General features: G+C 37.1%; 1 protein-coding gene across 1 annotated transcript in view; it reads right to left on the bottom strand.

Moving 5' to 3' along the window:
• LOC128684183 (mitochondrial import inner membrane translocase subunit Tim21) overlaps positions 1-12,493 on the bottom strand; it is a 76,623-nt gene that overhangs the window by 47,363 nt on the left and 16,767 nt on the right. Inside the window, exons 3-4 of the mRNA XM_070088992.1 lie at positions 1,511-1,700; positions 1,147-1,262 (exon numbers count right to left, since the gene is read on the bottom strand). Of these exons, the coding sequence (XP_069945093.1) occupies positions 1,147-1,262; positions 1,511-1,691 (297 nt within the window). The 5' untranslated portion in view covers positions 1,692-1,700. The remainder of the gene's footprint in view (positions 1-1,146; positions 1,263-1,510; positions 1,701-12,493) is intronic.

The raw sequence follows: 12,493 nt of genomic DNA, 5'->3' as shown, positions 1-12,493 counted from the left end.
GTTTGGTCATTTAGAGAGAATGGATCAAAGTAGAATGACATGGAAAGCATATAAATCTATAGGGGAAGGAAAGAGGGGTAGGGGTCCTCCTCGAAAGGGTTGGAAAGAGGGGGTAAAGGAGGTTTTGTGGGTGAGGGGCTTGGACTTCCAGCAAGCGTGCATGAGCGTGTTAGATAGGAGTGAATGGAGACGAATGATACTTGGGACCTGACGATCTGTTGGAGTGTGAGCAGGGTAATATTTAGTGAAGGGATTCAGGGAAACCGGTTATTTTCATATAGTCGGACTTGAGTCCTGGAAATGGAAAGTACAATGCCTGCACTTTAAAGGAGGGGTTTGGGATATTGGCAGTTTGGAGGGATATGTTGTGTATCTCTATACGTATATGCTTCTAAGCTGTTATATTCCGAGCACCTCTGCAAAAGCAGTGATAATGTGTGAGTGTGGTGAAAGTGTTGAATGATGATGAAAGTATTTTCTTTTTGGGGATTTTCTTTCTTTTTTTTGGGTCACCCTGCCTCGGTGGGAGACGACCGACTTGTTGAAAAAAAAAATATATATATATATATTTATATATATATATATATATATATATATATATATATATATATATATATATATATATATATATATATATATATATTTTTTTTTTTTTTTTTTTTCAACAAGTCAGCTGTCTCCCACCGAATAATCAGCTATGCGCGCGTTTCCTAGAATATCTCAGAAGTTATTGACCTATGTCATGTATTTCTGTTAAAAATGAATAATGAACGGTTTGGTTCCTCGATTAGCAATGAATTCGTTTACCGACGTGATCTTAGGAACAGAACTCCATTGTTATTGCATTGTCTCGCTACAATAAATGCTACTCGCCTCTCACCGTACATTAAGAATACAAACATTTAAAGGTAAATAATAAGCATGCTGTATTTCATTTTTTTTATTGTTTTTAATGCCTAATTCTATTTTTAACATACTAAAAATGTTATAAATGGTGCAAAGGTGACATTAAAACAATACCCAGAGATGGCTGACACACTCATGATCAGTACAGTATGCTTGAAATATCAGTAAGGAGCAGCTCCTTGCTTAACTGAATGCTTGCCCCTAATGATTAACTTATAAGTAAAAAAAATGTTAAAATACTTGTGGTGAAAAAGAGGAGAGAAGTTCTTTGAAGATCGCGTACATCATAAGACCAGTTACTCCCACACCCAGTACCACCACAGTAGTGTAATATGTGGTACGTGTTGCTTCCTTGGCTGTAAAGAGTTTACAATGTATATATTATAAATCTGTACTGATATATTCTTTCATAATGCACAGACAACATATGGAGCTTGATTATTGAATATACTGTACTAAAAAATACATTTTCGGCAGAGTATCACATAACTGTGTACACAGTGTTAACAACTTCCATACAATTATTAACTCATGCAAGTTTCACAATTTGTAAACCATTCACATGTGCCTCTGATAAACAGGTAATGGCATTAGAATGACTCACCTTTCTGTCCAAAACTGCCTGAGTCTGCCTTGACATGCTTGGAAACTGATTTTCTGACATTCTGTAAATGATGATGTGTGGTAAACTGACGAATGTTACCAATGGATAACCACAGATGATTGGTAAGCTGCGTGCCCACACACCTCTGGCATATGGACTTTTGAAGGGGTAAGAAAAGCATGGCACTTATCTGCAAATATTTCATACAATTTATAAAAGTTACATTGCTGAAATAAAGAACAAAAAGGCACAATACTGTGACTAGAACAACACACAAATAACACGCACATAGAAAAAAGAATCTTATGACAACATTTCGGTCTGACTTGCACCATTTACAAAGTCACACTAATGTTAGTGTGACTTTGTAAATGGCTCAAGACGGACCGAAGAGTTGTTGTATGCTTCTCTCTTCTATGTGCAAGTTATTTGTGTATTACTGAAATGCCATACAAAACTGATATGAACTTGAAAACATTTGAAGCTATTGATATTCATGAAATACAGGTTAACCATCACTAATCCAGCAATCACTAACCTGGTTCCATCACTAATCCAGCAATCACTAATCTGGTTCCATTAATAATCCAGCAATCACTTATCTGGTTCCATCACTAATCCAGCAATCACTAATCTGGTTCCATCACTAATCCAGCAATCACTAATATGGTTCCATCACTAATTTCAGGTAGCGTAATTTCAAATTTCGCTGGTCGCCTCACCAACTTGTTGTACTTGCAGCATAAATAACTTGCAAACACAGGCTAGCCATTCCAATTTGTTTTTCTCCATTTATTGTTATAACCTGCTCATTTTAACCCCACCCATGGTTCTAATGAATGAGGGAAATGCTTCTCGTCGTGTAAAGTGCAAATACCGTACAATGTCCATAAAAGACAAGGTTGAACTTCTGGAAAAACTCAACAGTGGTGTATCTGAGAGAAGCTTGTGTGAATTATACAGCACTGACTCTTTGACAGCTTATGACATAAAGAAACAGAAAGAAAAATTACTCGGTTACTTTGCTAACAGTGATTCAAAGAAACAGATATGTAAAAAGAAAACAATGAAGGAAGGAAAAAATTTAGAACTAGATCAAGCTCTGATGAAGTATGGCCTCTCCTCACTTAGTGGCGAACTTGTTTACTGACGACCTGGACTTACAACAGGTTCTCTGACCAGTATGCATACCTAAATAATGTATATTAAGCTGATTTCCTTTATTCTGTTTATTACAATATACAGTACACTACTGTATAAACATTTAAAAATATACTAAAAATGTTAACCCCACTACCATTATAGTATGCTCCTTGCTTAACGATGAATTTGTTTACCGACATGGTCTTAGGAACAGAAATCCATCATTAAGTGAGGAGAGACTATAGTTTAGTCTACGTGTAAGTGAAGATGCTCAGTTGTAAATTTCAACTCTTCACTTTGTAAGTAGCAGCGATGAACTTTGTGTAAGTCAAATTGGTTAATCTTTTCATTGCCAGTCCCACTGAAGCCACTGCTGGTCCCATAGTATGATGCTATGAGCTCAGCTCACTCAGGTAAACTGTGACCAGTAAATTTGGGACTAGATATGAGAGAATACGTCTGTGTGGTAAATGTGCACTATATAAAAAAAATCCTGCAGCACACAGTGCATAATGAGAAAAAGCTGCAACCTAGTTTTTGGAGTAAAACACCGGCTTTGCGGTGAATTTTCGAATGGTTTTTATGGCGTATTCTCAGTTTTTGCTCTCATTTGATAGAATGGAACATATATAACAATAATGGAGATGATTTTTATTGCTTTCAGGATGGAAAGTACGTTGAAATTGAGCTCAAAATACTGGATATGTTTGATTTTTTCTGATATTCAAGAGTAAACAAATCACATCATGTATCCAATACGTGTCCAACTGGCCAGTCTAATAAGCAGTCACAAATGGGTTGACATTATTTATTCAATTATTGCAATAATGCAGTAGTCTGCATAACAGCACATCTATTTTTTGCGTTAACAAAAATTCAGAACTGAAAGCAAGCATAATACAAGAGGAACCTGGAGACATGAATAATGAACAGAGAAAATGTTATTTTAGTGCCAGGAATGTTTGCACTGTTTATTCTGGACACTATTTTGAAACTGGCATCTCCTGAAATTACCAATTTCTGATCACTTTACTGGGTAGTTGAAATAGGTAAATGGGCAGTTTCTTGTACTCATTCAGCAGAATGGAAGGAATACTAGCAAAATAGCTATGAGTGTGGTCAACTGGAACAATGGAATTGGACAAAAATGTATTTATGATATATATACACATTGGCGAAATTGCCGATTGGTAAATACTGCAGACACCGCTAACTTTGTAAGAGTATAATTCCGTAAGTTTTCCATAAAATTTCCTACTTTTGGTTTCATTACCTTCGGAAAAAGATTCTCTATACAGCCTCTCCTCACTTAATGACAGAGTTCCGTTCCTAAGACGACGTTGATAAACAAATTTGTTGCTAAGTGAGGAGCATACCACAATGGTAGTGGCTTTGTGTCAGCCATCTTTGATATTGTTTTAATGTTACCTTTGGGCCATTTATAACATTTCTGGTATACAGTGGTACTCCGAGTTTCGTACAACTCCCAACTCGAACAATTATGTAAGAGTATTATTGTAAGTGCTTTTGTAAGTGATTTTTTGGGGGTCTGAAACGGACTAATCTAATTTACATTATTCCTTATGGAAACAAATTCATTCGCTAACAGCACTCGAACAGCCTTCTGGAACAAATTACGGCCGAAACCCGAGATACCACTGTATTTTTAAATGTTTATACAGCAGTTTACTGACGACTCAGACTTATGACGGGCTCTCTGACCAGTATGCATAAATAAATAATGTATATTAGAGCTGATTTCCTCTATTCTCTTTATTACAATATACAGTACACTACTGTTTAAACATTTAATAACATACCAAAAATTTTATAAATGGTGCAAAGGTGACATTAAAACAATATCAAAGATGGTTGACACAAACCCACTATGTACCATTATTGTATGCTCCTTGCCGAGACAAATTCGTTTACTGACATGGTCTTGGGAACGGAACTCCGTTGTTAAGTGAGAAGAGGCTGTATTGTAATAAAGAGAATAAAGGAAATCAGCTCTAATATACATTATTTAGGTATGCATACCGGTCACAGAGCACTTTGTAAGTCCGAGTCGTCGGTAAGCGAGTACGTCACTCGGTGAAGAGAGGCTGTAATTTCATAAGATAAAATAATTTATCTTTTTAAATTCTTCAATATACGTATAGTGAGCAGGGGTTGCGACAGTGAAAGGGTTAACCAACTTGTACTGATTTACGGGGTATATTAAAGGTGGCATGAGGTGGTAAGCTGTTGAGTTAAATGTATTCTACCTAACCACTCTGTAATCTGGCAAAATAACTAATTCAGCACCCTACAGGTCCCGATGATGCCGGATTAGTGATAGCCAACCTGTATTATATTATTCAGTCAAAATAAACCTTGGGCACGTTATAGATTTTTTTGAGTAAGAATTACAGTAATATCAACATGTTCTGCCTATTTAAAAAAAAAAAAAATCAAACAGTGAGACCCACTGGATCCCATTCTTTGACCTTGTTGGGCTACCCTAGGTTAAATCTACATAAATTATCACCAATGTATACCTTCAACATTTGTGCCTTAAAATTCATGTATCAAGTTTATACTGCCTATTGCCTGTAAAATAATTTATACATATTCCGAATAAAGCTTATCTTATGGATCTTCATCCTCGGGTCCTAACTTGGGATGCATATACAGTGGAACCTCTACTTGCGAGTTTAATCCGTTCCATGGCCTTGCTCGCAACTGGATTTGCTCGTTTGCAGAGTCAATTTTCCTCATTTAAATTAAGTGAAATGCAATTAATCCGTTCCAGTGGAATTCTGTACTTCAATAATTTCGCTAATATCAACTCTACGGCTTATCTATCTCGCTTCATCTAATATGACATAATAAACAATATAAATAACATAGAAACCAGATATATACTCTAGAATGAATAAAATGTCATTCATGTAGTGGTATGGGCGGTGTCGGAGGTGGACGAGAGTTTGTCTGGAGACCGGGCAAAATTCTTCATGAAAAATTTCGCTAATATCATCTATACTGCTTATTTATCTATCACAGTTCATCTAGTATCACATAACAAACAATATGAATAACATAGAAACATGATATATACTCTAGAATGAATAAAATGTCATTCATGTAGTGGTATGGGCGGTGTCGGCGGTGGACAAGAGTTTGTCTGGAGACCGGGCAAAATTCTTCATGAAAAATTTCGCTAATATCATCTATACGGCTTATTTATATATATCACAGTTCATCTAATATGACATAACAGACAATATAAATAACATAGAAACACGATATATATACAGTGGTCCCTCGCTTTTCGTAGTTCTCGGCAAGCGTAAATCTCGCCAATCATAGGGGTATTTTGGTATAAACATGGACTCACTTTTCATAGTTTGACTCGCGAATAGTAGTTCGTCCGGGACGCGTATGCACAGTGTCAGCCGGGGCGGCCTCCCTACCCAGTCAGTCTGGCATTGTTTACCATTGAGTGAAGGTCCCCTCAAGTGCTCCTACGAAATATTTCATAATATTCCACTCATTTTAGTGCTTGCAAGTACTAAATAAGCTACCATGGCTCCAAAGAAAGCTCCTAGTGCCAAGCCTGTGGTAAAGAAGGTGAGAAATATGTACAGTGACAAAGTCTTGGGCCATTTTAGGGAAGTGTTAAAGAGACGCCAGAAACAGAGCTCTCTCCACAGTTACTTTGCGAGACAGGACTAGAGTGACTCTCAAGGTGGTCCAAGTGGCATTAAGAAACAGAGAAGAGAAGCAACCCCAGAGAAGCAATTGGTACCTGAGGTGTTGCTGGAAGGGGATTCCCCTTCCAAACTGTAAACAATTCAATCTCTCTCCTCCAGTCTCCCATACACTAAGAAGAATCTCCAATAAAGGTAAGTGTTACGCTGTTAATGTTTCATTCATCATTTCCCATTGTATTGTTTATGTACTACATGTATATTTCATGTAAAATTTTTTTTTGTTTTAATACTTCTGGGTGTCAGGAACGTATTAATTGTATTTACATTATTTCTTATGGGGAAAATTGATTCGCAAATCGTAAATTTCGTTTATAGTAACGGCTCCAGGAACGGATTAATTACGAAAAACGAGGGACCACTGTACTCTAGAATGAATAAAATATGTCATTATGTAACAGGTGGAGGCGGCCACAACCACTCCCTCTTTGTTGTGGTAAACACTGCCATCTAGTGATGGCCTTTTGAAGCTGTCTATTATTATAATTATTATATGTAGTACATTGTTATTATATATGTATTATTATTATACATATTATATTATTATTATTATTATTGTATTATACTATTATTGTTATTATTATTATACATAGTTATTATTCATATTATTATTATATATATTATTATTATACATATTATTATCGTTATTATTAGTATTATTATATAAATTATTTGTAATTTTTATTCACACAAAAAATATAAGATTTACTGTTATTCCTTATTGCAATAATTGCATAAATATGTCAACCGATTCACGACTGCATATTGGAATGGACAGTGACGTCATTTGTTTACACTGAAACAGCCAAGCAATGGACCATTTCTCCTAGGTTGAGCTCAATTACAAGGCACTTTTCGTTATGAAAGCAATCAAAATCATCTATTTCTGTAATATATCTTCCATTCTATTAAATGAGACCAAAAAAAACGAGAATACAACCATAAAAACCATACGAAAATACCACTAAGGGGTGGCTAATTGCTGAGAAGTGAACTCCATTATTTATGCTTAGATTTCTTTCATTATTATTATTATTATTATTATTATTAATATTATTATTATTATTATTATTATTATTATTATCATTATTATCATTATTATTATATAAATAATTTGTAATTTTTATTCACACAAAAAATATAAGATTTACTGTGACGTCATTTGTTTACACTGAAACAGCCAAGCAATGGACCATTCTCCTAGGTTGAGCTCTATTTCAAGGTACTTTTCGTCGTGAAAGCAATCAAAATCATATCTATTTCTGTAATATATCTTCCATTCTATCAAATGAGACCAAAAAAACGAGAATACAACCATAAAAACCATTCAAAATTACCACTAAGTTGTGGCTAATTGCTGAGAAGTGAACTCCATTATTTATGCTTAGATTTCTTTCATTTTTGGTGTATGTTAAGAAGCATCTTTCCATCATACATTGCCCAAGTTTCAATAAGATAGTCCAACAAACAAGTGAGACACAATTCCCGAGATCAAGAGCAAGAGCCCTTCACCAGTGTCAAGGAACCTACCTTGAGGTCTGCTCGCTCGTGGAAATTTTGCTCGCGTATGGAAGCAAAAAATCGACCAATCGACTGCTCGTATTTGGAAAAACTCGCACGTGGACACGCTCGCAAGTAGAGGTTCCACTGTATATACTGTATATACTGCTAGGTGAACAGGGGCAGCAGGTGATAAAAGGTATGCACCTATGCCTCATTCTGCCTGGGGACTGAACCTGGGTTCTTCTGGCTGAGAGTCAAACACGCTACCACTGAGAGATGAGGTACTGTACTTACATTGGATTTCACTATGGATACACCAGGCCAAGTGGCACTGTGCTTTGTATGATGTGCACCTACCTTTGTCAATCAGGTTAATCATACTCAAGTCTGGTCAACAAATGAATGGCAATTGTGTGCACAAAGACTGGAAAAGCCAAAGGCTAACTTTTCCTGAAATGATTTACCAGACATTTATCCTATAAGTGACAAATGCACAACAACTCTAAATGAAATCAACAGTACTGAAATGACAAATATCCTGGCTAACAAGCAATTATCCTGCCAAGTGATAATTTGTATGACACTGAATGATGGTGTTTACCTGGAGAGAGTTCCGGGGGTCAACGCCCCCGTGGCCCGGTCTGTGACCAGGCCTCCTGGTGGATCAGAGCCTGATCAACCAGGCTGTTACTGCTGGCTGCACGCAATCCAACGTACAAGCCACAGCCCGGCTGATCAGGTACCGACTTTAGGTGCTTGTCCAGTGCCAGCTTGAAGACTGCCAGGGGTCTATTGGTAATCCCCCTTATGTATGCTGGGAGGCAGTTGAACAGTCTTGGGCCCCTGACACTTATTGTATTGTCTCTTAACGTGCTAGTGACACCCCTGCTTTTCATTGGGAGGATGGTGCATCGTCTGCCAAGTCTTTTGCTTTCATTGTGAGTGATTTTCGTGTGCAAGTTCAGTACTAGTCCCTCTAGGATTTTCCAGGTGTACATTCAAATTCAAATTCAAAGTTTATTCTCTATAAAGATTACAATGTTGAATTTACAGAATTTGGTTGTTGTGTGGTTTACATGTAGTTAAATAATGATTACAGAGTGTACCACTAGAACGCCTAGCATGGCTAGGCATTTCGGGCAGACTTAGTTTAATTCTTTATTTTAAAATATTACAAATTATGAGGTAAGTTGGTATTATGGCTAAGTGACTAAATGCTAGTTTGTGAGTTTAGCAATGTGAATGCTTTTGTTTTGGCACAGTACATAGTTTCAGTATTGGAGTATCATAGGATTCATTATTTTAAGATTGAGATTAATATTTCTGTTTATGGTCAAATGGGTGAGTGAGTGTAAGTGTGAACCACCAGGTGGTATTCGTGTAGTTAGTTGATGGGGTTTATCAGGGAGATAAGATGTTTTCTAATGGTAGTTTTGAAGGTGATGAATGTGTCTGCAGTTCTAGAGTTCTCAGGTAGGGTGTTCCAGATTTTAGGGCCTTTGACATACATTGAATTTTTGTAAAGGTTTAGTCGGACATGGGGAATGTCGTAGAGATGTTTGTGTCTGGTGTTATGCCTGTGGGTTCTGTCACAACTATCAAGAAAGCGTTTTAGGTCAAGGTTGATATTGGAGTTTAAGGTCCTGTAGATGTAGATTGCACAGTAGTAAGTGTGGATCTACTGAACAGGGAGTAAGTTTAGATCTATGAAGAGTGGGGGGGTGTGTTGCCAGGGATGGGATTTAGTGATTATTCTTACTGCAGCTTTTTGTTGGGTTATTATTGGCTTTAGGTGTGTTGCTGCAGTTGATCCCCAAGCACAAATAGCATAGGTGAGGTATGGATAAATAAGTGAGTGGTATAGTGTGAGAAGGGCATTTTGCGGCACGTAGTATCGTATCTTGGAGAGGATCCCAACTGTTTTGGATACTTTTTTGGTTATGTGTTGGATATGGGTGCTGAAATTCAGGTTGTTGTCAAGGTATAGGCCTAGGAATTTGCCCTCATTATGTCTGGTAATTAGTGTTGTCGATCTTAATGTTAATTTGTGCATCTCCTGCTCTGCTACCAAACATAATATAGTAGGTTTTGTCAGTGTTAAGCGTAAGTTTATTGGCTGTCATCCAAGTCGATATTTTGATCAGCTCCTCGTTAACAATGGTGTTGAGGGTGGCAAGATTAGGGTGAGAGATGACATAAGTCGTGTCGTCAGCAAAGAGAATGGGTTTCAGGTGTTGGGATACATTTGGAAGATCATTGATGTATATGAGGAAGAGCAGGGGACCAAGGACACTTCCCTGCGGAACTCCAGTATCAAGTGGCCGTGTTGTTGATGCTGTGTCTTTAATGGTAACATACTGATACCTATTAGTAAGGTAAGATTTGAAATAAGCAAGCGCATGGCCTCTTATACCGTAATGGTCAAGTTTGTGGAGTAGGATGTCGTGGTCTACTGTGTCAAAAGCTTTTCTTAGGTCAATAAAAATTCCTAGTGGATATTCCTTATTTTCCAATGCTGTGTAAAGCAGATCTAGCATATTTATGATTGCATCATTAGTGCTTTTATTTTTCCTAAATCCAAATTGGCAGGGGTTGAGTATGTTTTGTGCTGTTATAAATGAATATAGTCTCCTGTGCACGAGTTTCTCAAAGATTTTGGATAGCAATGGTAAGTTTAATATTGGCCGATAGTTGTTTAAGTCTGTAGGGTCACCACCTTTATGTATTGGTGTAACCCTTGCCATCTTGAGTAGTTTCGGGAAGGTGCTAGTTTCTAGTGACTTGTTAAAAAGTAATGAAATAGCATGCAAAAGGATATGGGCCGCTCGCTTGTACAGTAATGGTGGGACATTAGACAGATTCCCTGAGTTGTTTTTAAGTGACTTTATAATCTCGGTGATTTCCGAGGGCTCAGTTGGTGCAAGATAGAGGGAATTTGGGAAATTCCCATCTAGGTAGTCCCCGGCATGGGCATTAGTATGTGGGATTTTATTGGCGAGATTAGATCCTATGGTTGAGAAGTCGTTTATCTTGTTAGCTGTATCAGTGGGATGTAGTGGTGTTTCATTAGGTTTAGTTAGGACAATATTCTTGTTTTTTTTCAGTTTGTGGGTCCCTAGAATCTGAGAGAGTGTTTTCCAGGTCCTCTAGTGTCTGTGAATCTACTGGAGTAGTATAGTTGTTTGGCTTTCTTTATTACTTTGGTGAGAACTGATGAACAGTGTTTAAAAATATCTTTGTGTATTAAGCTCTGTCTATATTGCTTTTCATATTGGTGTTTCTTGTCAATGGATTTCAGAATGGTGCTGGTTAGCCATGGGCAACCAAGCCGTTTGTTTGTGATCTGTTTCGTTTTTATAGGACAATGTTTGTTGTATAGTCTAAGTAATTTGTTAAGAAAAATGTCTGTCCAGTCATCAATACCATTGGCCTTGGAGAATTCTGTAGGCCAGTCAACAATATCTAGGTCAGTTGTGAACTTCCTTATTGAGGCCTCGTCATGGAGTCTAAATGAGACTTTGTTGTATTCAAGTGGTGGTTTATTAATGTTTGTCAGGAGGAAGGTAGGGTAGTGGTCTGTAGTGCTATCTGTGATTATCCCTGATTTAAGGGGAGCTAGTATATTGGTCCATATGTGGTCTATTATGGTTGCACTTGTCTCAGTGAGCCTGGTTGGTTTAGTTATTGTTGGTATGAGAAGTGTGTTGTTCATATTGTTGATGAAATCAGTTACAGGCTGATCATCTAGTAAGCCAAGGTTGATGTTGAAGTCTCCAGCTAAGAGAACGTGGTGCTTATTCATTTGTCTGTTTGTTATTAGTGACTTCAATTTCTCACTGAAATTTGGGATGTTTGTGTGAGGTATCCGGTAAATGGCACCAATTGTTATAGGTGTCTTAAGGTTTTTTACAGTAAAATTAGCAAAAATGTATTCCCCATATTCATCACTAAAGCAAGTGGTGCTAATACAAGATAATTGGTTAGAGTAATAGATTGCAATACCACCCCCAACTTGGTTTGGTCTGCAGTTGTGAATTGCTGTGTATCCTGGTAGAGGGTAGATATCTATTGTGTCCTGCTTAAGCCAGGTCTCAGTAAGAATAATGCAGGAGAAGGGTGTCTTTAGTGATTCAAGGAGTGCCAGGAGGTCATCATAGTGTTTGCTTAAGGACCTGATGTTGTAGTTAAGTACTGATAGAATTTTAGCATTGTTTAGGATAGTGCTGGCTTGTGATGCTGTGTAATAAAGGCAGTTACTTTCTAATAGGTTTTGATTGGGTGTCAGATTATGGAGATTTAGATCAGGGTCAACATGATCAATCATCTTCTAGGTTTAAATTATGGTTATTTATATCCTGAGTTATGTGTTGAGTTCTAGTACTGATATCTGTAGTGGTGGGAAGCTTTGGATAAGTATATAGCTAGAGTATTTTGGTCATATAGAGTATAGTCACTACTACACATAATGAAGTTGATGTTGTCTATGTGTTGTGCTGGAATGAACTAAAGTACAACTAGGTATAAACTAGTAATATAAAAATACAAATTTAAAATAGAACAAGACTCTCACTTGTAATTGCACTAA

The sequence above is a fragment of the Cherax quadricarinatus genome, chromosome 2 (assembly GCF_038502225.1).
Source record: "Cherax quadricarinatus isolate ZL_2023a chromosome 2, ASM3850222v1, whole genome shotgun sequence".
NCBI lineage: Eukaryota > Metazoa > Arthropoda > Malacostraca > Decapoda > Parastacidae > Cherax > Cherax quadricarinatus.
This window is presented reverse-complemented; position numbering and strand designations above follow the sequence as displayed.